This window comes from Armigeres subalbatus, chromosome 1 (genome assembly GCF_024139115.2).
Source record: "Armigeres subalbatus isolate Guangzhou_Male chromosome 1, GZ_Asu_2, whole genome shotgun sequence".
In the NCBI taxonomy this organism is placed as follows: Eukaryota; Metazoa; Arthropoda; class Insecta; order Diptera; family Culicidae; genus Armigeres; species Armigeres subalbatus.
In genome coordinates this window covers 241521360-241548827 of record NC_085139.1, presented here as the reverse complement: position 1 = coordinate 241548827, position 27468 = coordinate 241521360, and the positions used below count along the sequence as shown (strand labels likewise).

The 27468-nt window shown below is 42.1% G+C and overlaps 1 protein-coding gene across 1 annotated transcript in view; it reads left to right on the top strand.

The window, feature by feature from the left end:
- Positions 1 to 27468, top strand: part of LOC134206115 (pituitary homeobox homolog Ptx1-like) — a 238426-nt gene that overhangs the window by 96147 nt on the left and 114811 nt on the right. The window contains exons 3-4 of the mRNA XM_062681807.1: positions 14543 to 14683; positions 23760 to 24055. Of these exons, the coding sequence (XP_062537791.1) occupies positions 14543 to 14683; positions 23760 to 24055 (437 nt within the window). The remainder of the gene's footprint in view (positions 1 to 14542; positions 14684 to 23759; positions 24056 to 27468) is intronic.

The following is a 27468-nucleotide window of genomic DNA, read 5'->3' as shown; positions in this document are numbered from 1 at the left end:
GTGTGTTCGAACGGTTCGAACAGAAGCGTGCGAAGTGATTACATTTCCATCAGACAGGCTTCAGAGCATTGTGACCATGCTATCAAATATCAATAAAAAATATATTTTCATACGAAAACTCTACCTTGAAAGCATCTTGCTCCGTCACTAAATTCAAAACTATAGAGTCGTCCCAAGACAAGAAAATTCTCCTGTTTTGGATTAAATAAAAAATAAACTCATTGCTCCATTGTCCCTAAAGTTAAGAAAAAATGTAGTTTCTAATTCATTAATTGTTCATAAGCCTGCCAGCCATCAATCATCTTCAAACCCTATTGCATTTTCAATAATTTCACAACTGTTGCTTTGACATCAATTTCAAAACATTGAAATGCACCGTGGAACAATAATCCGAGTCTTCCGTCGTTAACTCCGAATATCCGCATAAAAATCTCCAATTACTACAAAAGACAAAATTACAAGACCACATGAGCAAAGGCTAAGAAGGTTAAGAAAATTGAGAACTGACTAACTATTCAAACTACACTGCAGTGGCGAGTGAGGTATTTTCCGATTTTAAGTGACGAATCCAAATAAACCGAGCAAGATACGATTGGTATGGAATGCCGCAGGTATGATTGACGGAAATTCTATCCATTCTGTTCTGTTGAAGGACCTGACCTTATGGCATCGCTTTTATGCGTTCTAATCTGCTTTAGAGAATTTAAGGTAGCAGTATGCGGAGACATCAGATATATATATTCCACCAAATTCAAATGTTACCCGAGGATTAAAACTGTCAGCGGATTCTCCGGATGGAAGGAACTGAAAAGGAACCCAGCGTATACATTGTTCAAAATATGACATTTGGAGCTTGTTGTTCGCCAAGTATTGTCCGCAGAAACGCAAACGCAAAGCGATTTGACGAAAACCACCGAGATGCAATCGACGCCATTAAAACGACATCACGTCGAGGATATGCTTATAAGCACGGAAACGTACGAGGAAAAAAACCCCACCCTCCTTACATAGCCGGGGGATACAATCCAAACCTCCAATCTGTTTCTTCTCCCCTGACCAGCACAACTCAACTGGAACGTTTTATACTTCGCACCTATCTTCACATCATGGCAGAATCCCAGCTTCCTATACGTTCCCCACGCTTCCACTGGAGGTCAATATTCTCCGGTGGAATATTAACGGGTTTTGGAACAACTTACCCAATCTGGAGTTATCAATACACGAAAATCCTCCCTGGATCATTGCCCTTCAAGAGGTCAATCAGATCTCCTTCCACACAATAAAGCGCTCCCTCGGAGGAAAGTATGAGGGGATATTTAAGGTACTCAACGTAGATCGTCGGATTTCATCTCCGAGACAGCCTTCCAGCCAGCGTGGTAAACGTATATCTACCATGCGGCTCGCCACCGGGCATCACACAAAAGGTATGTGATATTATAGACAGATTCTCCTGCCCCTATCCTCTTCTTGGCGAACATGAACGCTCATCGCCCAGCCTGGGGAAGTCTTAGGTAAGACCACCACCTTCGACGCGCGCTAGAGCCAAACAAAACGTCAACACTACACGACTTTAACCAAACCATCATAGATGCCGCCGGTGCTACAACCCCACAAACCAGTAGCCGGCTAGGATGAAAGTCACTCCACTCATTCAAAAGGGCAAATAATGGGAAGACTTCCTCGACTCTGCTAACCCGGCTCAAGCCACCGCTGAACTATGAGAAGATGTGAATGCGCTCAGTGGCAAGTGCAGATCCTACCCCATTCACTTCGATGCTCAAGATCATACCATCTCCGATCCCCTTGAGGTGGCAAACGCACTCGGGGAATATTGCGCAACATTAGTTTGGGTGAGTGAATACCCACCTGAGTTCCAGAGGACCATCGTCGCCAGATCCAAGTAAATATCCAAGGTCGTCAAGAGGCTGGTGAACCGCCGGCTACGGTAAAAACTCGAAACAGACGGCAGATTTGCTTTTGGCAGCACGCTTTCCGCCCAGGCTATGGAACGGGCTCCTACTTCGCTGACCTGAAAGACGTCCTACGAGAAGCCTTCGAGAAAGGCAGACACGCGGACCTGGAATCCCTAGACATTTCGTAGGCGTTTAACAGAACATGGACGCCTTTCATTCTCCAACAGCTGAGCGATTGGGGTTTTCCGGCAATATCCTGGATTTCGTCCGGAATATCCTAACAGGTCGCTTCTTCAAGCTTCGCGAACCTACGAGGAGAAAACTGGCGTACTCCAAGGGTCTGTCTTGGCTGTTACACTTTTCGTCATCGCCATGGACGGTGTGTTTAGCTCTCTACCACCATCAACTACATTTTTATATACGGCTACGATACTCTGTTGGTTGTCGTCGGTGACACTCCAATACGCACGTGGATGAAAGCCCAATCTGCTGTTAGTGCCGTTCTCCGTTGGGCGACCTAGGTAGGGTTTCCATGACCGCCAGCAAGTGCGTCCGTGGGCAAATTTGCAGATGGAAATACCCCATACCCAACGAGAAAATAATAAAGGTGCTAGGAGTATCCATCGATCGGAAGCTAACTTTTTTACCGCATTGCAATGAAGTCAAGGTCAACTACAGAACTAGAGTTAACAATAGAGCACTCCGGCTACTGATTGGTCAAGCTATCATCGACAGTCGTCTGGTCTACGTTTTGGAACTCACCTGCTTATTACACCGTAATACCAAATTTTCAAAACGACTTATCTGCTTTTGTAAACAATGGTTCAAACGTCGATTTGACTAATCGGACGGCACTCCAACGCCAATCAACACCATCAATACTTAGGTGAAGGCTTCTGCTGCCTGTTGATGGTGTTGGTTTGCGTGGGAGTGCCATCAGATTCGTCATATCGACGACGTTTGAATATTTGTTTATAAAAGCAGATAAATCGTTTTGATAATTTTGTATTGATAGATACTTTGTTACCGATCTTTAATCAGTACATTAGAGTGGAGGCTGAGTAGGCTTTGACCAGGATGGAAGGATTTTTTCTCCGCTGTCAAGTTTTTTTATTAAATTTACTGTCAGACCAACGTTTTTTTATGGATTTTTGAGTCCTTGCTAGGATAGGATGTGCCAATTAGTCATTAAAAATCGTACCGATTTTCTGTCAAAATCGTACCGGTTGCTGATTGGGTGGAAATGACAATCGATTACTTCGATCGGCGGTATCACATTTTCAAAAGGGCAGCTTGTTGTTACCTTGGCCGTGTTGCTGGGTAAATAAATTAAAAGTTATGAAAAAAATCAAAAGTTTGATTTTTGATTTTTTGGGTGAAAATAATTTATGCTAGACTGCAAATGATGTATGCATGATTCTCAAGTGTTATGCTAATTTAAAACACTTGATTTTAAGCATTATTTACAAACTTTTTACCCATTTCACTATAAAACTCATCTAATATCACATTTATACTTTTTTCTGATGATGCGTAGCATTTTTTACTACGAATAATGGAAGAAATGAACTAGAAAACATGAATTTTTTACATATTTTGTTCGGCGGATTTTGCATAAAAATTATTTGGAAGCACTGGCCACCACCTCGTCGAAGCAACCGACTGAGGAAACAACAAGGCAGTCGCAATTCAATTGTCACATCCTATCCTAGAGTCCTTGGAGCTAATTCTGAAAACGGGCAAGGCGCGATGGAAAATAAAGTGAAGTAAAAACTGAAGTTCTAAGTGCTGTCGTTCTGATGTCAAGTAAATAATTAGAGTAAATTAATTAGAAAGTGAAGATGCAGTTCGCGTCAGTAAGCAGAACGATCGGCCGGTCATAGAAAATATTGTTCTGCTTTGTGCGGTTAGCAGAGAGATCGGCTGGTCATCGACAATTTTGTTCTGCTTAGTGCGGTCGGAATTTAAAATAATTAGTGTTCGTTCGATTATGTTTTGAATAGATCAAACTATACGCTATACACGACATACCGTTTACCTAAACGAACCCTGCCACAATACCTACCCCATTAGGGTGGTTCAAAAAATCGATTTTGCTCCACAGTGCTCATCTGATTCTTTACCATGTTCTGAGTGTCCTCTGAAAATTTGAGTTCATTTGGATTAAAACTGATTTAGCACAAGCCGTTTCAAGTTTGCATGCAAATTAGTATGGGAAAATTTATTTTTTCATTATATTGTTAATAACGTTTGCCCATTAAGCGCAGGTTAATAGAAAACCTACATAGCCAAAAGGCATACTCAGAATACTTCACCCAACGAAAACCGCATGTTGATTAATCGTCCCAATAATTAGTAATCGATTTTAAGACAGGTTGCGAATCTTTAGTCATGATCGTTAAACTTCTCTGAGAGCATCACTGAAATGTGCAGTGCAACATAGTAGCCTGAATTTGTGTGTGCTATCTCTCGCGCCACGAGCAGCAATGTTGCCTGTTGATGAGTTATGCAATTAGCTCCATAAAACCACGGTATAGATTAAATTCGATTACTAATTATTGGAACGATTAATTCAGATGCGGTTTTCACTGAGTGAAAGCTGTTGAGTATTCCTTTCAGCTATGTAGGTTTTCTTTTAACCTTCGCTTGATGGGGAAGCGTCATTAACAGTATAATGAAAAAATAAATTTCCCCATACTAATTTGCATGCAAACTTGAAACGGCTTGTGCTAAATCAGTTTTAATCCAAATGAGCTCAAATTTTCAGAGGACACTCAGAACATGGTAAAGAATCAGATGAGCTCTGTGGAGCAAAATCAATTTTTTGAACCACCCTACTACCCCATATATCCAACATCCCAGTGATTTCTCGTGGAAGTGCAGATGACTCGTCGGCTTCTATCAAAGCGAGTATCATGTCAACATTTTCCTACCCATTCCTCAATTGACCTGCATTCGGACACGGCCGGCGCTGGTATTGCTTAATATTTGGCTCACCAGTTCTTACACATTGAGGATGATGTTAGTCCCAAACTTCATCTGTTGGTTCTCTGTGTAATTACAGCTGACCTGGCAATAACGGAGTAGCAACCGTGAGCGGTCAATAATGCTCATGCTCAATGATCATCTTTAATCAGTACATTAGAGCTGTTGCTGGATTACTACGATCCGTCACCGCCACCGCTGCAATCTTCGTCACCGCTACGTATCCATCGAGAAAGCCGATCTTAATCTTGTCAGATTCTGCCAGCGTAATTTCCGCTTTACAAAGCGAACAGCCTAAGCACCCCTGGATTCAGATCATCCTAGCCAACAAACACACGAGCACGTCGATTGCCTGGATCCCAGGGTACAAGCGAACTGAATCAAATTTATCGTCGGATTTATTTTCCGTTCTGAATTGTGTTCATTGACCATCATAGGACTGCGGGCTGAATTCTTACGATTTAGGGGTTCTGCCCTCGAATCAAGCAGGAATAATCATCTCAGGAGAGCAGTGCTGCAAGCACAATAAGATGCCGACTAGAACACCAATGGATGGGCTGGTTTTCAACCGAAGGATGGATTCGCCCTGATCACTATAATCAAGAATACTCGGGTACTTATTCAAAAGGACGTATGTGATTTTGTAAACACAGATTCAAACGTTGATTTGTCTGATTTGTTCAATCTGATGGCACTCCCATGCAAACCAACACCACCAACAGCTAGCCGAAGGCCTCCCCTACCTGTCTGTGGTGATGGTTTGCGTGGGAGTGCTATCAGATTGGACAAATCGACGTTTGAATCTTTGTTTACAAAATCACATACGTCCTTTTGAATAAGTACCCGAAATATATATATAAAAAATGTATTCCCCCTGGTATTGACGGTTACTTTTGAAATAGCTTTCGTCTAATGTCCCGTTCTTGTTTCAACCAGTTTCACCAATGTACCAAATTTTATCCAATTTCAATATTTTTAGTGTTTGTTTTTGGTTTTTTAATTTGTCGTTTAAACCTGTAACCGATTGTAATATCAAAAACCTCGCTTACTAAAGGTCTCTGAGTGCCCTTCTCGCCATCATCATGACAAACGAAGAACTGACTATCAATGTCAAAACTCACATTAATAAAGAAAAAAATCTGCTGTCAAGACTAAAATTTTATGTCAATTGATGTCAAGACTAAAAACTCATTTTTTTGTTTAGGCCAGTTTTCATTTTAATAAAAATAAATTGATCCAAATTTGTGTGGAGCCATATGAGCGTGCGGCCTTAGAAAATAAACTGTGCGTCTAGGTATTAAATAACTCGAGCTTATTTATTAACTGTCTTCACCTATCGTTGCTAATGTTGTTACTGCTACGCCAATATGCCAATAGTCCAACCTGTTTCCACCGCGAAAGATCACTGCAACTCATGTTGCTAGCAGACCTAATCTTGCTGTGGCGTGTCCTGTTTTAAACAAATAATGGTTTTATACTACATGTTTTTTTCCTCACAAATTGAATGCAATTGTCCTTATAACTCGTCAGTCCGAGAGTCATCCAGCCGAATTCCGTTTGACCGGTTTGTTTGGCCGAAAGGGACATAAAGCCGAGAATGCCGTTTGGTCGAACTGATTATATGACCAAAAAAGTCATTTGGCCGAAATTGTCGTGCGAGGTAAGAAAACGTCTTACTTCTTATTTCTTATTTCTCGATTGTTGCTTCCCATCTCTTACTTTTCCCATTGAGAAGTGAGAATGAGAAGTGAAAAATAACAAGTGGCAGGGCATGTTGTAAGAATGACGGACAGCAACCTTGCAAGGTGCCACGCCAAAAAGGCGTGGAGTACAGCAAGCGAGGCGGGCTGATCAGCTACAGAACAATTTGGCAAGCGTGGGACACAGTGGAGGATAGAGGAATGTGGCCTCGAACTGTGCATTGTGGCTTTAAATGGTTGATTCAGTGTTATCTGGTTTCTGATGTAAGCTAAATAAATGAAATAAATTGTTCGATCATACAACATTTTCGATCATGACTCATTCTGCAAGCGGCATCTACTGTCATTTGACCCATATGACCAAATGCCATTCTCGGCCAAATGGTTCTTTCTACTAAAAGACAATTTCTGTAAACGATATTTCGACCAAATGGCCTATTCTGCCAAACGACTTTTTCGACCAAATGATATTTCCTGTGTCAATTTCGGCTCTCGGCTTAATGCCATTCGATTAGATGGTTTACGGCCAAATGATGTATTCGGCCTAGTGGACTTTGGCTAAACGGCCCTTTTCCCGCCACCAAGCGGCCATTTTCCCGCCCTTAAACGGCTTAAAGATCAGCATCTTAAACAGGTTTGACTTAGGGCGAGAATCTGGTTTGCTCTCTTCTGTCACCAATAACCTAGCCCAGAGATTTAATTGATGAAGAATATGTGTGTATTATTTCGCCCTCAGTTCACCAGTGTTTTATTTTCAAATGAAAATCTCAGTGATCAACGAGTGTCTACAGCAACGCAGAGTGTTTCTTCAAAGCTTTCAGTGGGACCTCATACTGCACTCAGTTTCGAAACCGCATTGAATGATAAAACACATATGAAACGCTTAACTAATTCAGCCCCAGCTGAAATTCATTCGTTAATCATCAAAAACTGTTCGACTGTTTTGCAACGCATCTCAACTTTCCGGAGTACCTCCTGGTATTAGGGAGTCATCATATGTTTTCCAAGTTTTTGAAATCATAGCATAGTGATACTCACGTTTTTAAAAATTTCTATCTAGATTTCAATAAGAAGTCGAGGTTTCTTGATTTCAACCCAAGAAAAAAAAAGAACAAAAGCATGAGAACTACTACTCCTGGCCATGCCCATCTTTACCGTAACTTGGGAAGGGAAAAAAGTGTTGATGTAGTACTTATTTAACGAAATACCCGAGACTCAGTTACTCACTCCGACTCACGTTTTTTTAAATTTCTATCCAGATTTCAATAAGAAGTCGAGGTTTCTTGATTTCAATCCAAGAAAAAAAAGAACAAAAGCATGAGAACTACTACTCCTGGCCATATCCATCTTTACCGTAACTTGGGAAGGGAAAAAAGTGTTGATGTAGTACTTATTTAACGAAATACCCGAGACTCAGTTACTCACTCCGACTGGAACTCTATTAGCTTTGGTAGAATACGGCATTGGCCGGGTGCAACGGTTGTTTGCAACTTTAACCATGTTTGCAAATTCCAGAAAACATTCCCCATTTATGAACATAGTTTAGTTTCAATCACACAATTTTCAGCCAAGGCTTCCATTTGAATAAGTTGTTTGTGTAAAAGTAGAAATATTTAAGGAATTAAGAACCGAAGCAAATGTGCTCCTGCGAAATCCTTGCCATAATGAATTGCTAAAGAAAACAGCACAAGGATAGCAATCTTCTACTTAATGTTTGGATCGCCTGTTTCTTCTCTTATTGTGTATGACTTGTCGTGCTAGGATATGAACCACTTTTTACACTTTAACACCACTAAAAAGCAAATATTTGCATTATAGCTGGAGGCTAATATTCGGTGACATTTAAGAACTCAACGAAATGTAGCATCTGGGAGAAAATCATGTGGGTATATGATTTTCTTTACCACGTGAATGGTCGACAAGAGTACTATTCTATTACTTTCCAGTACTTTCTATTCTAAAGTTAATAATTAATTGCATATCATTCGGCAACTCGGCCGTACGAAAACCATTTTTTTGTTAAATATCTTGGTTGTGCATATGCACAGCACATGTTTCGAAATGGACAAATTGATATGAAATTTGCGAAAAAGAATCCACGTGTCTTGGAGGGACTCGAACCCTCAACCTCCTACTCTCTAGGTAGGCGTGATAACCCCTCCACAACAAGACCACTTAAAGGTCACGTTTGCGGAAAAGCCACCAGAATCCGAGAATCAACCTCCACCGCGGTTAGCCCAACAGTCCACCTGTGGATCAGACATGGATTATCCACGCTCGCTCATATTTTTTTGTCGTAGCACTTTTTACTCGGAAGTCATCTCTATAACCACTTGGCAGGTTTTAACAAAATTTTGCACGTGTAAACATTTCAGATAATCGTAGTGTGCCATGCTGTAGAGAGGAAGTATTTTTTTTTTCTGTATCATATTTTCATCGCCGTTTACCATCTGCCAAAACTCGATACTTCCAGCCGAATTAGAAAATTAAGGTACACCGGGGCAAGTTGAAATGCGGGGTAAGTTGAAACAGAAGCTGTAATTTAGATCAGCAATGACCGAATGCCCTGATTATTTTCTTCAACAAATTACTCCCCTAAACGCACCTTCTGACTGCCATTCCTGGAAGATTACAGCTACTAAAAGCAATCCCTGCCATTGTTTATTTTTCGCCCTTTGCAAAATTCGAACCAACTTTTTGACGTGCCAATGAAACAGGTCCCAAAATTATGTTTGGAAGTGTTTTTTCGTCAAATTTTCACGGTAGGTAATCATTCGATGTTGAATAAACATAATGATTATGAAAAATCGATGGAAGATACATTTTAATTTTTGTATTTTGGTAGTTTGATATTGCTCCGCATTTTCAACCCATCGGGGCAAATAGAAATGCGTGGTGCGGGGCAAGTTGAAACAACGATTCAAAACGTCACCCTCGCAATTAAAGTTCCAGAATTCAATGCGGTCCGTAAATACATTCGAAAAAAAAAAATAGAAAGGTCCAAAACTCTGAAAATTAATTTAATAAATTTCTGCCCATTCCGTCGTGAATGCAACCTTCCTACAATCTCCACTGAAGAATATGTTTAAGCTGCACGGCCATGTTTAAGCTGCACGGTCTAGTTTTGAGATTCTTAATTTACTTTGCCTCGCTGTGAGCACTAGCTCTCAAAAAATAAATCATAGAACATGTAAACATTTCGTTAACTCCACCTTTCACTTCCCCAGCCCCCTTCCTCCAATTGAGGGTCTATGAGAGATACGCAGGTTAATTAATTTGAATTTATGAAGAAGCCACAGTCGAATTAATCGAGCGTATAATTCAAAGAAAAGAGTATAGAGTATCAAAATCTGGAATGTGACTTTTATGCGAGTAAATATCGAGATGAGACAAGTGGGATTTGATTTTCAAATTTCTAGAACAAAGCTTACTATTTTATCAGGGTTTTAGGAGACAATTTTAAGCCAATTTCTGAAAGATAATCAAAATCGTCAAAAATATAAATGGGACTCTTATGCGAGTCCTGGCAGTATAGTCACCTTTATAACCTCGTGCATCTTGAGTTACACTGAGTACATATATTTTGTTTTTGATACGGTACAGTATGCTTATGTCTGTATACACCGCAGTGTTTCAACTTACTCCGATATGCGGGGCAAGTTGAAACGGAGCATATAAAAAAATAATTTTAGTATGCAACATATTTATAAAAAAGTTCGGTGAGGTTGCTTATTTTTTATGTATAATATTTGGCCCGAACTAGCAAACACCGCAAACGGATTCAAAAATTATCAAAGGGTGATTTTTTTACAGCACTTCAAAGTTCAACTTTGAAAAAACTGTTTCAACTTGCCCCGGTGTACCTTAATTAATTTTTTTTTTCCGAAACCGGATGTATAAGTAGTGTTTTCTTTGTATGAATTGTAGTAACGGTGTAGTAAGATTCTTGACAATTAATTGTACAATGCCAAATTAGATCGTTTGGTCAATTTTTAAAGTTTTGTGCAGTTCATACGAGAGAAGGAAGAACTCATGGCAGTACGGGAGTGATTCGGTGCGCGTTAGTGATTTTTTGTCGAGCTTGGACGGGTTCCGAGACCAAAGAATTAATCCTGCTGGATGTGCCAGTGGGATTCTCCCACGAAATAGCGGGGAGCATTGAATGTGTGCCCAGGCGCAACAATAGACCCTCGGAAAATGGTTTGTGGTATGCTAAATCACAAGACGCGCTTCGAAGACCGTCGGAAAATGGTTTGCGGTTTGCTAAATCACAAGACGCGTCTCGAAAATGGTTTGACTTGGATTTAGATTGGATTTGGATTGGATTGGATTTGAATTGGATATGGATTGGATTTGGATTGGTTTGGATTGGTTTGGATTGGATTTGGATTGGTTTGGATTGGTTTGAATTGGATTTGGATTGGTTTGGATTGGTTTGGATTGGTTTGGATTGGTTTGGATTGGTTTGGATTGGTTTGGTTGGTTTGGATTGGTTTGGATTGGTTTGGATTGGTTTGGTTGGTTTGGATTGGTTGGATTGGTTTGGATTGGTTTGGATTGGTTTGGTTGGTTTGGATTGGTTTGGATTGGTTTGGATTGGTTTGGATTGGTTTGGATTGGTTTGGATTGGTTTGGATTGGTTTGGATTGGTTTGGATTGGTTTGATTGGTTTGGATTGGATTGGTTGGTTTGGATTGGTTTGGATTGGTTTGGATTGGTTTGGGTTGGTTTGGATTGGTTTGGATTGGTTTGGATTGGTTTGGTTGGTTTGGATTGGTTTGGATTGGTTTGGGTTGGTTTGGATTGGTTTGGTTGGTTTGGATTGGTTTGGATTGGTTTGGATTGGTTTGGATTGGTTTGGGTTGGTTTGGATTGGATTGGTTTGGATTGGTTTGGATTGGTTTGGATTGGTTTGGGTTGGTTTGGATTGGTTTGGATTGGTTTGGATTGGTTTGGATTGGATTGGTTTGGATTGGTTTGGATTGGTTTGGATTGGTTTGGATTGGTTTGGTTGGTTTGGATTGGTTTGGTTGGTTTGGGTTGGTTTGGATTGGATTGGTTTGGTTGGTTTGGTTGGTTTGGATTGGTTTGGATTGGTTTGGATTGGTTTGGATTGGTTTGGTTGGTTTGGATTGGATTGGTTTGGATTGGTTTGGATTGGTTTGGATTGGTTTGGATTGGTTTGGTTGGTTTGGATTGGTTTGGATTGGTTTGGATTGGTTTGGATTGGTTTGGATTGGTTTGGTTGGTTTGGTTGGTTTGGATTGGTTTGGATTGGTTTGGATTGGTTTGGATTGGTTTGGATTGGTTTGGATTGGTTTGGATTGGTTTGGATTGGTTTGGTTGGTTTGGATTGGTTTGGTTGGTTTGGATTGGTTTGGTTGGTTTGGATTGGTTTGGATTGGTTTGGATTGGTTTGGATTGGTTTGGATTGGTTTGGATTGGTTTGGATTGGTTTGGTTGGTTTGGATTGGTTTGGATTGGTTTGGATTGGTTTGATTGGTTTGATTGGATTGGATTGGTTGGTTTGGATTGGTTTGGATTGGTTTGGATTGGTTTGGGTTGGTTTGGATTGGTTTGGATTGGTTTGGATTGGTTTGGATTGGTTTGGTTGGTTTGGATTGGTTTGGGTTGGTTTGGATTGGTTTGGATTGGTTTGGATTGGTTTGGATTGGTTTGGATTGGTTTGGATTGGTTTGGGTTGGTTTGGATTGGATTGGTTTGGATTGGTTTGGATTGGTTTGGATTGGTTTGGGTTGGATTTGGATTGGTTTGGATTGGTTTGGATTGGTTTGGATTGGATTGGTTTGGATTGGTTTGGATTGGTTTGGATTGGTTTGGATTGGTTTGGATTGGTTTGGATTGGTTTGGATTGGTTTGGGTTGGATTTGGATTGGATTGGTTTGGATTGGTTTGGATTGGTTTGGATTGGTTTGGATTGGATTTGGATTGGTTTGGATTGGTTTGGATTGGTTTGGATTGGATTGGTTTGGATTGGTTTGGATTGGTTTGGATTGGTTTGGATTGGTTTGGATTGGATTTGGATTGGTTTGGATTGGTTTGGATTGGTTTGGATTGGTTTGGGTTGGTTGGATTGGTTTGGATTGGTTTGGATGGGATTTGGATTGGACTTGGATTGGTTTGGATTGGTTGGATTGGTTTGGATTGGTTTGGATTGGGTTGGATTGGTTTGGTTTGGATTGGTTTGGATTGGATTTGGATTGGATGTGGAATGAGTTTGGATTGGATTAGATTGGATTGGATTTAAATTGGATTTGAATTAGATTTGGATTGAATTTGCATTGGATTTGATTTGGATTGAATTTGCATTGGATTTGATTTGGATTGAATTTGGATAAGCATGGATTTTCTCATCTTTATAAGATTGTTCTTAAACCTTATAAGTAATGAAGTTCAACACCGCTTAGCTTTGGATTGCATTTGGGTACGATTTGGAATGTTTTTTGGAAGAAATTGTCATTGTACGACAAACAATCCAACATCCAACAAAAGTATGAATCACGTTTTATCTTTCACGATCCACGGTTTGGGAACCCATACTCTGAATCATTGTTCTGGTATTAAAATGATGTTGAGTCAAGTTTATTTTGGTGTGCTGTTTTCAATGGAGTTAACCGGTTGTTCAATTGCAACCCATGTTCACCCTCGTCTCATTCAAATAATCCAGGAGAAAAACAAGCACACACTATGCTAGAAGATTTTTTTTTGCATTTTTAATGAGAGAAGGAGGGGAATGTGGGGTTTGAGTAAAATGCCTTCAGCGTGTGTTAATAGATTCACACATCAGCGTGTCGATCGGCGAGCAGCAAGCCATGACTTTTCCTCTTCTAGTCAGACCTTCGCGGCGTGCACACGCATCCACGGAGAGTCGCTGTCATAACTTTGTTCCGGCCACACACAGTCGTTCAAAGCTAATGAAACAAGTTTATATAACAAAGCATAAAAAATCAATATGTTTGACAGCATGTACAGTTTACGTATATGGCCTCAACTCCTCCAAGTGTACAAGTACGCTATGATATACGATCTTGTGTTTGGTGGGTTGCCTTAAACCGAGCAAATGACTGAATTGAGAGAAGGAGTCATATTCTCTCGTGCCTGCTGCCGGGCATATGTATGCTATGAAAGAAGGGATCATATCGCTCCTTTCACAAAAGCCACTTTCCGGGTTGAAAGAAGAAATCATATCTTTTCTTGCCTTCTGCCTTGCCTTCTGCTACTGCAACTATAGGAACACCCACGACTATCGGAACATTTACCCTACCAGTTTTTTTTTTAGAATTCTCACAAGTCTTCATGGGAAAATATTCCTATTTTCTACAATAAAACCTGATGACGCCCATGCACAATACAGCCATTCTACTGACTGTAAATCGACCGAGCAGTAGAAAATCTCAGTATCCATTCTGTTGCAGCAAAGGACGTCGTGCGGGTGCCATTAACCTACACTCGATGCAGCAACACCACCGTGAAAATGCGTGTCACCAATTATCGTAGAGGTTCCGAGATGATGTTTGGATAATTTGTTTCTCGTTCTTCCATCAACGATGCGGCGACAAGACGTTTAACAGTTTTGACTTATTTACGGGTGTCGGACAATTTGTCGTGTGATATATGGCCCCAAACGGCTCGACTGAAACGAGCGGCAAATTGCTGTTGACATAAGCGACTAATTTGAGTGTGTTAATCAATCGGACAGCAGCGCCGTTAAGGGCCGTAATGAAAACATCCATTCTCGTCCGAAAGGAACATAAATTTTTGCGCTTGCTTTGAGAGTCGGTTATCTTCACCTGAGATCCACCTCTTGAAGCTTGGCTGAACCATCCACCAGAAGCTTCGCCAAATTGAATTAAATTACTCTCGAAACTTAATGCACTTCATGCTTTACGATCTGAATTTTGTTCTTTTCTTTCGCTTTTGCAGTATGGGCCGAGACGGGCGACTTCCGTGATAATACCCACAGTGCAATGTCGGCCGTGACCAGCCTGGACCACACGCAGATGGGCTTCCAGTCGTCGACGGCGGCGGCGCGGAACCGAAGCAGTCGGGATCGGAAAAACGACGGTGAGTATCATCCGCACAGCACTGCTTCATTAGATTTGTCAGTTGCAAGTGCGAGAAGTGCTGTCCATCGTCACTGGTGAAGAAGGTGGCGCGGGACGCGATGATGGTGATGATGATAAGCGCGTCGCACGGAGACGGGTCTTATCGATGTTTCGTTGCTGCTGTACAGATGTCGTATACGGCACCGGTGAACTACCGGGAGTCGAATGTAAACAAGGGCTTATCTTTTGTATCGCGTTTGGGTTGTTGCTGTTTTACGTTTGTAGAACATCTTGTTCACATTGGATACCGGCGAATGTGGATTAGACAAATCGAAACGAGGCTACCGGAACTGAAACGGTGGTAAATTAGTAAGTGGATACTTCAAAAGTGTCTCATCGTGACCTAGAACTTGTCTTTCAACAGATACCGATGGCTGTGCCTTTCAAACTGAATATCAATCGATACATGCGGTCTTGATAATAACTTCTTAAAGACTATTTGTTTGGGATGATCTAAGATTTGGGAATTACAAACCTTCTAACGGCAATGAAAAAATATATTAGTTTGAAAATTATATTTATTAGCTGAATATTAAACGCAGAATAGAAAAGAATCTGAGATTCTTCTAAACAAATAAATGACTACCAAAAGGATTCTGAGAGAATTTGTTTTCGGTGATTGCCACTATCAGGAAGTCTTCTTATTTAGCAAGACAAAGAATATATTGAAACATTTGTTTCACTTCAATAATGCTCTAAGGGACAAACAAATTGTTAAGGTTGGTCATCAGAAACATTCCAGAGCTTAGGATAGTAAATTAAAATGTGACTGGTGACAACGCAGTAGATCACCATTACTAGAACGCTGTTCAACAACAATTTCATCTTGATCACGAACTCCCTAGATGCGCTGTTTCCACTTGAGTGAGCCAAAATCGATTCACCACACCGCCAAAAATAGCACAGGTCACACGACTCAAGCGTAAACAAACTTCGGGACAGGTGAATGCTCAATTGTGCTGTCAAATGGAGACGCGCAACTCCGACGACGTAATTTTGTCTTCATCATCGAGCTACCAAGCCAAAACCGAAGCGCAAACGCGATCCACATTTCAAACAGATATCAATCATTTCGATTGGGCGTCTTCTTCGACTGTGTAACAGGAGCTCATTGCTTTCAGACTTTTTCTGACCAGCCGTCTTCCCACAGCCCCCCGGTAATTGAAAAATAAACCAACCAATCATCTCGGCCGGTTATCGGCACCGAAGTACCCGACCCGTACTCGTCAATTATCCAAACGACCGTTTCGGGTTGCACACAGGAAACCACCGGGCGCTGATAACGACCAAAGGGCAGCACATTCGAATTTGACAGTTGAATTGTATAATGGATGGTTCGGGTGTCTGACGGGTTCGATGGATGGCGAAATATACGATTCCGAACTTATTCAAAGTGACTGGTGATGGTCACTTAAAGGTTTCGCGTCTTATCAGGTGTTTTCTCCGCGCAATGCTCGGACGATACACGAGTCGTCTCGCACGTTTCCAATTGATTGGTTCGGCGTGTTACGGAGGGATTTGATGAATTGCCCCAAACGAGCCTATTCGGTCCGATCTATCATTCCCAGCGCGCGGACATTATCGTAGAATAAATTCTACGGAAAAGTAATGACTTCACTTAAATATTTGTAAAGATGTTGTTAAAAAGCAGAACGAGAATTGTAAAAAACGTCGGAATTCTTCGAACTTGCTGTCGTCTCGTCAGAATCCTAGTTGGGATTCGATTGAGTCCCAGTCGTTATTCGACAAAATCCCACACTGGGTTCATAAAAAAAACCCAGTCGAGGTTTTTAAACATTGCAATTCGTCTGAATCACATTCAAGGTTTGCCGAAATCTCAGTCGGGATTCATCGGAATTTCAGTCGAGACTCGTCGGAATCCTAATCGGGATTCATCGGAATTCCAACCGTTGTCGGAGTTCCAGTCGGGATTCGTCATAATTCTAGTCGGGATTTGTCGATATTTGTTCCAGTCATGTTTCGTCGGAATTCCAATCGGGATTTGTCGAAATTCCAATCGGGATTTGTCGGAATTCCGGTCGTGATTTGTCGAAATTTGTCGGAATTCCAGTCGGGATTTATCGGAATTCCGGTCAGGGTTTGTCGGAATTCCAGTCGGGATTTGTCGGAATTCCGGTCGAGATTTGTCCGAATTTTAGTCGGGATTGGTCGGAATTCCGGTCAAGATTTGTCGGAATTCCAGTCGGGATTTGTATCTGTTGGAATTCCAGTCGGAACTCGTTGGAGTTCCAGTCATGTTTCGTCGGAGTTCCAGCCGGGATTTGTCGGAATTCCAATATGGAATTGTCGGAATTCCGGTCGAGATTTATCGAAATTTGTTGGAATTCCAGCCGTGATTTGTCGGAATTTCGGTCGAGATTTATCAGAATTCCAGGCGGGATTAGTCGGAATTCCAGCCGGGATTTGTCAGAATTCGGACAAATCCCGACTGGAATTCCGACTAATCCCGACTGGAATTCCGACAAATCTCGACCTAAATTCCGGAATTCCGGTCGGAATTTGTCGAAATTTGTCGGAATTCCAGTCGGAACTCGTCGGAATTCCAGTTGTATTTCGTCGGAATTCCAGCCGGGATTTGTCAGAAATCCAGTCGGGATTTGTCGGAATTCCAGTCGGGATTTGTCGGAATTCCAGTCGGGATTTGTCGGAATTCCAGTCGGGATTTGTCGGAATTCCAGCCGGGATTTGTATCCGTCGGAATTCCAGTCGGAACTCGTCGGAATTCCAGTTGTGTTTCGTCAGAATTCCAGCCGGGATTTATCGGAATTCCAATCGGGATTTGTCGAAATTCTGGTCTGGATTTGCCGAAATTTGTCGGAATCTTAGCCGGGATTTGTCGGAATTTCGGTCGAGATTTGTCGGAATTCCAGTCGGGATTTGTTGGAATTCCAGTCGGAATTTGTCGGAATCCCAGTCGGGATTCGTTGGAGTTCCACTCAGGATTCGTCAAAATTTGTTGGAATACCAGTCGAGATTTGTCGGAATTCCAGTCGGGATTTGTCGGAATTCCAGTCGGGATTTGTCAGAATTCCAGTCTTGATTTGTCGGAATTCTAGCCGGGATTTGTATCCGTCAGAATTCCAGTCGGGATTTATCAGAATTCCAATCGGGATTTGTCGGAATTTCAGCCAGGATTTGTCAGGATTCCGGTTGAGATTTGTCGGAATTCCGATCGGGATTTATCGGAATTCCAGTCGGGATTAGTCGGAATTTGTCGGAATTCCAGTCGGGATTTGTCGGAATACCGGTCGGGATTTGGCAAAATTTGTCGGAATTCCTGTCGGAACTCTTCGGAATTCCAGTTGTGTTTCGCCGGAATTCCAGCCGGGATTTGTCGGAATTCCAATCGGGATTTGTCGGAATTCCGGTCGGGATTTGTCGGAATTCCAGTCGCAACTCGTTGGAATTCCAGTCATGTTTCGTCGGAATTCCAGCCGAGATTTTTTGGAATTTCAATCGAGATTTGTCGGAGTTCTGGTCGAGATTTGTCGGAATTCCATTCAGGATTTGTCGGAATTCCAGTCGGGATTTGTCGGAATTACAGTCGGGATTTGTCGGAATTCTAGTCGGGACTGTCGGAATTCCAGTCGGGATTTGTCGGAATACCGGTCGGGATTTGGCAAAATTTGTCGGAATTCCTGTTGGAATTCATCGGAATTCCAGTTGTGTTTCGCTGGAATTCCAGCTGGGATTTGTCAGAATTCCAATCGGGGTTTGTCGGAATTCCAGTCGGGATTTGTATCCTTCGGAATTTCAGTCGGAACTCGTTGGAATTCCAGTCATGTTTCGTCGGAATTTCAGCCGGGATTTGTCGGAATTCCAATCTGGATTTGTCGGAATTCCAGTCGGGATTTGTCGGAATTCCATTCAGGATTTGTCGGGATTCCAGTCGAGATTTGTCGGAATTACAGTCGGGATTTGTCGGAATTCCAGTCGGGATTTGTTGGATTTCCAGTCGTGATTTGTCGGAATTCCAGTCGGTACTCGTCAGAATTCCGTTCCGGATTTGTCTGAATTCCAGTCGAGATTCGTCAAAATTCAGTCGAGATTTGTCTGAAATCCAGTCGGGATTTGTTAAAATTCCAGTCAGGATTTGTCGGAGTGTCAGTCATCCTCATCGGAATCTCAGTCGGAATCGGAATTCAGTCGTGATTTGTCTGAATTTCAGTCGGGATTTGTCGGAATTCCAGTCGAAACTCGTCGGAATTCTAGTCGTGTTTCGTCGGAATTCCAGCCGGGATTCGTCGGAACTCCAGTCGGGATTTGTCGGAGTTCCAGTCGGGATTTGTCGGAGTTCCAGTCGGTATTTGTCGGAGTTCCAGTCTAGTTTTGTTTGAATTTCAGTCGGCATTTGTCGGAATTCCAATCGGGATTTGTCCGAGTTCCAGTCGGTATTTGTCGGAGTTCCAGTCAAGATTTGTCGAAATTCCAGTCGGGATTTGTCGGAATTCCAGTAGAGATTAGTTGGAATTCCAGTCGGGGTTCGTTGGAGTTCCAGTCGTGTTTCAGCGGAATCCCTGCCGGGATTTGTCGGAGTTCTAATAGTAACTCATCGGAATCTAAGTCAGGGTTCGTTGGAATTTCAGTCGAGATTTGTCTAAATTCCAGTCGGGATTTGTCTTATTTCCAGTCGGGATTTGTCGGAGATCCAGTCGGTATTTGTCGGAGTTCCAGTCGGGATTTGTCTGAACTTCAGTCGGAATTCCAGTCGGGATTTGTCGGAATTCCTCAGAATTCCAGTCGGGAATTGTCGGAATTCCTCAGAATTCCAGTCGAGATTTGTCGGAATTCCAGTCGAGATTCGTTGGAGTTCCACTCAAGATTCATCAGAATTTGTTGGAATACCAGTCGAGATTTGTCGGAATTCCAGTCGGGATTTATCGGATTTCCAATCGGGATTTGTCAGAATTCCAGTCTTGATTTGTCGGAATTCTAGCCGGGATTTGTATCCGTCGGAATTCCAGTCGGGATTTATCGGAATTCTGGTCGGAATTTGCCAGGATTTGTCGGGATTCCGGTCGAGATTTGTCGGAATTCCAGTCGGGATTTGTCGGAATTCCAGTCGGGATTTGTCGGAATTCCAGTCGGGACTAGACGGAATTTGTGGGAATTCCAGTCGGGATTTGTCGGAATACCGGTCGGAATTTGGCAAAATTTGTCGGAACTCTTCGGAATTCCAGTTGTGTTTCGCCGGAATTCCAGCCGGGATTTGTCGGAATTCTAGTCGGGGTTTGTTCGAATTCCAGTCGGGATTTGTCGGAATTCCATTCAGGATTTGCCTGGATTCCAGTCGGGATTTGTCGGAATTCCAGTCGGGATTTGTCGGAATTACAGTCGGGATTTGTCGGAATTCCAGTCGGTACTCGTCAGAATTCCGTTCCGGATTTGTCTGAATTCCAGTCGGGATTTGTCGGAATTCCAGTCGGGATTTGTCGGAATTCCAATCGGGACTAGTCAAAATTCAGTCGAGATTTGTCTGAAATCCAGTCGGGATTTGTTAAAATTCCAGTCAGGATTTGTCGGATTGTCAGTCATTCTCATCGGAATCTCAGTCGGAATCGGAATTCAGTCGGGATTTGTCTGAATTTCAGTCGAAATTTGTCGGAATTCCAGTCGAAACTCGTCGGAATTCTAGTCGTGTTTCGTCGGAATTCCAGCCGGGATTCGTCGGAACTCCAGTCGTTATTTGTCGGAGTTCCAGTCGGTATTTGTCGGAATTCCAGTCTGGATTTGTCGGAATTTCAGTCGAGATTTGTCGGAATTCTAGTCAAGATTTGTCGAAATTCCAGTCGGGATTTGTCGGAATTCCAGTCGAGATTTGTTGGAATTCCAGTCGGGATTCGTTGGAGTTCCAGTCGTGTTTCGGCGGAATCCCTGCCGGGATTTGTCGGAGTTCTAATAGTAACTCATCGGAATCTAAGTCAGGGTTCGTTGGAATTTCAGTCGAGATTTGTCTAAACTCCAGTCGGGATTTGTCTGAACTTCAGTCGGCATTTGTCGGAATTCCAGTCGGGATTTGTCGGAATTCCAGTCGGGATTTGTCGGAATTCTGGTCGGGATTTGTCGATATTTGTCGGAATTCCATTCGGAACTCATCGGAATTCCAGTTGTGTTTCGTCGGAATTCCAGCCGGGATTTGTCGGAATTCCAATCGGGATTAGTCAAAATTCAGTCGAGATTTGTCTGAAATCCAGTCGGGATTTGTTAAAATTCCAGTCAGCATTTGTCGGATTGTACGTCATTCTCATCGGAATCTCAGTCGGAATCGGAATTCAGTCGGGATTTGTCTGAATTTCAGTCGAAATTTGTTGGAATTCCAGTCGGAGCTCGTCGGAATTCCAGCCGTATTTCGTCGGAATTACAGCCGGGATTCGTCGGAATTCCGGTCGATATTTGTCGGAGTTCCAGTCGGTATTTGTCGGAATTCCAGTCGGGATTTGTCGGAATTCCAATCTTGATTTGTCGGAATTGCAGTCGAAATTTGTCGGAATTCCAGTCGGGATTTGTCTGCATTCCAGTCGGGATTTGTCGGAATTCCAGTCGGGATTTGTCGGAATGTCAGTCACGTTTCGGCGGAATTCCTGATGGGATTTGTCGGAGTTCTAATCGTAACTCATCGGAATCTAAGTCAGGGTTCGTTGGAATTTCAGTCGAGATTTTTCGGAATTCCAGTCGGGATTTGTCGGAATTTCAGTCGGGATTTGTCGGAATTCCAGTCGGGATTTGTCGGAATTCCAGTCGGGATTTGTTGGAATTCCGGTCGGGATTTGTCGAAATTCTTCGGAATTCCAGTCGGAACTCGTCGGAATTCCAGTTCTGTTTTGTCAGAATTCCAGTCGAGATTTGCATCCATTCCAGTCGAGATTTGTCGGAATTCCAGTCGGGATTTGTATCCGTCGGAATTCCAGTCAGAACTCGTTGGAATTCCAGTCATGTTTCGTCGGAATTCCAGCCGGGATTTGTCGGAATTCCAGTCGGGATTTGTCGGAATTCCAGTCGGGATTTGTCGGAATTCCAGTCGGGATTTGTCGGAATTCCAGTCGGGATTTGTCGGAATTCCAGTCGGGATTTGTCGGAATTCCAGTCGGGATTTGTCGGAATTCCAGTCGAGACTCGTCGGAATAACAGTCGGGATTCGTCGGAATTCCAGCCGGGAATTCTAGGGGTTTATCGGAATTCCAGTCGGGATTTTTCTATAATGCCAGTCGGGTTTCGTCAGAACTCCAGCCGAAATTTATTTGCATTCCAGTCGGGATTTGTCGGAATTCCAGTGATTTGTGGGAATTCCAGTCGGGAATTCGGAATTTCAGTCGGGATTCGTCGGGATTTGTTGGAATTCCAGCCGAGATTTGTCGGAAATTCTGTTGAGATTCGTCGGAATCCCAGTTGGGATTTGTCGGAATTACAGTCGGGACTCGTCGGAATCCCAGTTGGGGTTTGTCGGAATTACAGTCGGGATTTGTCTGAAATCCAGTCTGGATTTGTCGGAATTCGTTGGAATTTGTCGGAATTCTATTCAGGATCTGTGAAAATTCCAGTCAGGATTTGTCGGAGTTTTAGTCGTTCTCATCGGAATCTCAGTCGGAATCGGAATTCAGTCAAATCCCGAATTTCAGTTGGGATTTTTCGGAATTCCAGTAGAAACTCGTCGGAATTCCAGTCGTGTTTCGTCGGAATCCCAGCCGTGATTTATCAGAATTCCAGTCGGGATTTGTCGGAATTCCAGACGTGTTTCGACAGAATCCCTGCCGGGATTTGTCGGAGTTCTAATCGTAACTCATCGGAATCTAAGTCAGGGTTCGTCGGAATTCCAGTCGGGATTTGTCGGAATTTCAGTCGGGATTTGTCGGAATTCCAGTTGAGATTTATTGGGATTTCTGTCGTGTTTAGTCGGCATTTGTATGCATTCCAGTTGGAATTTGTCGGAATTCCAATCGGGATTTGTCGGAATGCCAGTCGGGATTTGTCGGAATTCCAGTCGAGATTTGTCGGAATTCCAGTCGGGTTTCGTCAGAATTCCAGCCGAAATTTGTTTGTATTCCAGTCGGGACTCGTCGGAATTTCAGTCGGGATTCGTCGGAATTCCAGTCGGGATTTGTCTGCACTCCAGACGGGATTCGTCGGAGCGGAATTTCTGTTGGGGCTCTTCGGAATCCCAGTCGAGATTCGTCTGAAGACGTCAGGCTTGTCCGTAGCCGTGAGGTAAGATGTGCGGCAACAAAGCAAGACCATGCTGAGGGTGGCTCGATTCCCGGTGCCGGTCTAAACAATTTTCGGATTGGAAATTAACCTCGCAGTTAAAAAGTGTGGAAGTGCTTAGTGAACACTAAGCTGCGAGGCGGCAACGTCCCAAAAGGGGATGTAATCCAATGAAGAAAAAGAATTCCTGTGAATACCATTCGAGATTCGTCGGAATCCCAGTCGGGATTCCAGTCATGTTTCATTGGAATTGTAGTCGGGATTTGTATGCATTCCAGTCGGGATTCGTTAGAACTCCTGTCGGGATTTTCGGAATTTTTGTTGGGACTCGTCGGAATCCCATTCGGAGTTCGTTGGAAAAGTTGGAATTCTTAGGAATCTCTCTTAGCATTCGTCGGAATCTCAGTCTTGATTTCTAGGAATCAGTCGATTTCAGTCAGAGTTATTTTTTTCATATTTTTGTTTCGGTTTAAGTCTGTTTATTCGTCTCGTTACTTTGGTGTCTTTTTTATGTTCCCTTAATTTCTTATTTTTCTCAAGTCCATGTCACGAAACAAAAAAGTGTTTACCAAGTTGGTTATAGAAATCACATTTTCCCCTGTGTGAACCACAAGTGGGAGAACAACATCGACCGATATGCAAATTTGAAACGCTATTCAATCAGCAAAACTTCTACACTTTCTTTCCGAACGACCCTCCCACACACACAGTGTGCCGATGGCGCGGCACCCATTCCGTTCCCAGAAACTATTGATTGACAAAGTTTTAATTGATTTCTCCTGTCTCACCTTTATTTCCCGGCTGTCCGTCCGCAGTCACACGGGTCGATCCCACCTCGGTCAAGACGGAAAACATCAGCAGTGGGATGTCCCACGACGACAGTGGCAACCCGGCGGGCACGACGATAACGGCCGACGGCACCAGCCAGGACCAGGGCACCGGCGGCGGCAAGAACGACAAGAAGAACAAACGCCAACGGCGCCAGCGGACGCACTTCACCTCCCAGCAGCTGCACGAACTGGAGCAAACGTTCAGCCGGAATCGCTACCCGGACATGTCCACGCGGGAGGAGATCGCCATGTGGACGAACCTGACCGAGGCTCGAGTTAGGGTAAGTTTCGATCCGATGCGACACTTTCATGGTTTATTAAACTCGTGCCCAGCAGCGCCGCGGATGTGGTAGAACAGTCGAGGGTTTTCTGATTCCGATCCCGAAACCCGAAAATCGACGGGAAGTCCCGTCCGTCCGTGGTGATAATCGCAATTTTGTTATGCAACATATTGTTATTCATAACTTTTCCCGGGTTGCGGCGGGAAAAAAGGGGTTCCAATTTTAGGGGTTTGGAAAAGTTCGGAATCGAAAAAGGGTCGGCCTGCGCGGCGTTGGTGATGACAAACGTTTATTCTATAATGGTTTTATTGCGATTACATGCAGGGAACGACACAAAGGATGGCATATTGTGAGGCTGTTTACATCATAAATGAGCAGCGATATTGAATTTTCAATCGGAATAGGGGTTGGATGGATTGCGGGAAGGGTTCGTAATGCGAACTGAATTGGGATGAATCTTGAATATATTGGACGAATTGTAATTCGATCTTTATTCTTTTTATCTTGTTTATACCACTGTGTTTTAAAGCAATATTGAGCTAAATTTATTTGCAGTAGCAATAAAAAAAAATCGTGAATTATATTGTAAGAGAATATACGGCACCAATTTCGACGCTTCTTTTGTCAACATGTGTGCTCGCTGCTGAAAAAAATCACAAAAAAGAAACAAATCAAATACCTTTTCATTGCTTTGTTTTTGATGGAATGGACATCGGAGCCATTAGATGAAATCCAGAAACAGTTCCACTAATCTAATTCAAAATATATTAATACGTAATAGTAATACCTGGAATATGATATTACATTCGGTTTTGCTCCAGTTAACACGGAGTGTACGATCATCATAGATAAGTACGCCTTTCCAATCACGAACAGACAAGAAGTTGGATATGATTGGATATGAATATCAGGTGACATGACACCATTTATGCAGATCAATGATTTTGAAATTCTATCAGATTATGTTCCGGAAAATGTTCATATTTTTTTAAAATTCATGTAGTCTTAGAAAACTCTCTAAAAATAATACTAAAGAAACAGGTCTAACTATCAATCATCATATCTGAAAGGCTTTGAAATAGTTTATCAGTGCTTCTTTTCAGTGTGGCTGAATATAAGTCCAATAAAGTTGTTGTGCATATGCACTATAATGGATATAATGAATCCTTCACATATGTTACTCGTAAATAATCAAATATTAAACCTTGAGAAAGCAAACTTTGTTGCTTGTATTCCTTTATTTGTAATCCTTCGAAAGAAATGTGCAAACAAAAATTGCTAAATATTGACATTCGTGACTTGTAGTTCTGCATAGTATTTCCGGGCTTTATCTTTTGAAAACTAACTTTATTGAAGACTATTTTGATTTGGTTCAGATGGATACAGATTTGCTATACAGATTATTTTGACTTGAGATACAGAAATAAAGATTTTCTCGAACGATCGAACATTTTAAGCGCGAAAATGTTTCGAAAACTGTCATAGAGTTGTTTAGTCTACTCAGCACCATTGTATACAAAGGTGATTGTAAGGCCAAAACACGGAGCAACTTATAAGAAGGATTCGAAGCAGCATTCCGAGAATCGATGTGATAGAACCGTATAGCGGTCATGTCGTTCCAGCAAGACTAAGCACGGCGAACCACGGACCATATGCCAATATTCTTGTATATGCCATATGCAGCACCGTAGCGTGTAGTTGGCGTGTAGTTAGGGGGCGCCGAAATCCAGAATTATGATAAATAATGACAAATCTAATCAAGGTTTTTTACGCGTTTGGATATTTGAACTGAACAGGAAATACAATAGAAATAGGGAGTTTATTTGAATTAAAACTAATTTCTCTTATATTTATGCAAGCAAACTATTTGAGGTTCAAGAAGAAATCATAACGATCGCATTTGATCCAGTGACATTTTCGATTTTTCTAAACCATACACTTATATGATGGCAAGAAAAATAAGCAAAGTCGTTGAATATTCGATGATATTTTGAATTTGATTTTATTTTTGGGTTTTTAAACGAAATACTTATCGAAAGACATGCTGGATACGAGAACCTGCATCCAACCAACGCCACCAAACTTCCGATAGACCCAGTCCAGGAATTGATGTATCTTGATCTGAATAGGTCCGGAGTTCGTTTTTTCTTGATACGACTTGGTCCAGTCGCCATTCCAACCTTCTACCTATTCACTTCAAAGTTGAAGTTTATTTCAAGTCCAGCAGTTCTTTCAAACCACCGACCAAGGTCTAATGGCGATTCCGAAGGTCATTCGATCCACTTCAAAGTAGGATTACTCTTGATGCGACTACGTCCGATCCACTAGTGCGTGAATTCACAACAAGGAAGTCTATTTTTTTATCGATAATACACGCACTATTGGATCATTTTTTTTTTTCATTTGCGTGGGTTCATTTATTCTTTCAGAAAATCGGTAAGGTTGGTGGAAAAGGGATTTTTTGGAATTTTCTGTTTTAAAAATAATCCTTACTTCCTACTTATTGAAACATATGCAGGATATAGAGGCTTAAGAAATTCATGAAGCAAACATTTAATAAGTCCAAGCAAAAACAAAATATAAAAAAATAACTAACGTTTATTCGAATGGTTTATTTGTCTTAAGCGTTGCGGAGCCAAAATCTTGTATTACATTTTTTCACGATTTTTATGCACTAATTGGGGAAGATTTGCAGTTTGGTCGAGGTTAGGGAATACAATAATACAGTAGGATAGGAAGGGAATTAATGGTGCATAATTAATAACGATGCTGAACAAACATTTTCTTGGGAGACAACAACGAGAGGAAGACATATGGAAGGGAAACGACAGACATTAAAATGGACAGCAAGAGGAAGACATCAGCAACTCTCAAAAATTGACGAACAAGGGACATATAATCGAGATCAAGACCCGCCAACACTTCCCTAATATGCTTTGGTTGTTTTGCTCGGACCCGGAGAAGTTCCTTTAGCGCAGATCTGGGATCACGCTCACGACGTGATCAATATCCTGATAATCCTCGCCGCAAATACAGAGATTTGCCTCCGAGAGCCTCACTCTGAAAAGATATGCATTTAGAGTGTAGTGATTGGACATTAGAGGACACACGGGACCATGGACTTTTCGACAACTGCGGGCGAATGGAATACAGATATCTACCCAATTCCTCATTTTTCCATTTCTGCAGCCAACCAATCAAGGTTTCCTGACGAACTATTAGGAAAAAATAATCGAAGGTGATTTTCCGATTGTAAATTTTATCTTCCACTGCACCCACCTTATCCAAAGAGCCAGCTATCTCAACCCGGGATCGAACAATGAGAAGGGACTAAGGCCTTTTGTTTTTCAAAATATCCCAGCCAGTTTGTTTTGAATATGCATGAAAGTAAGGGGCGCCTAATAACGGTTACG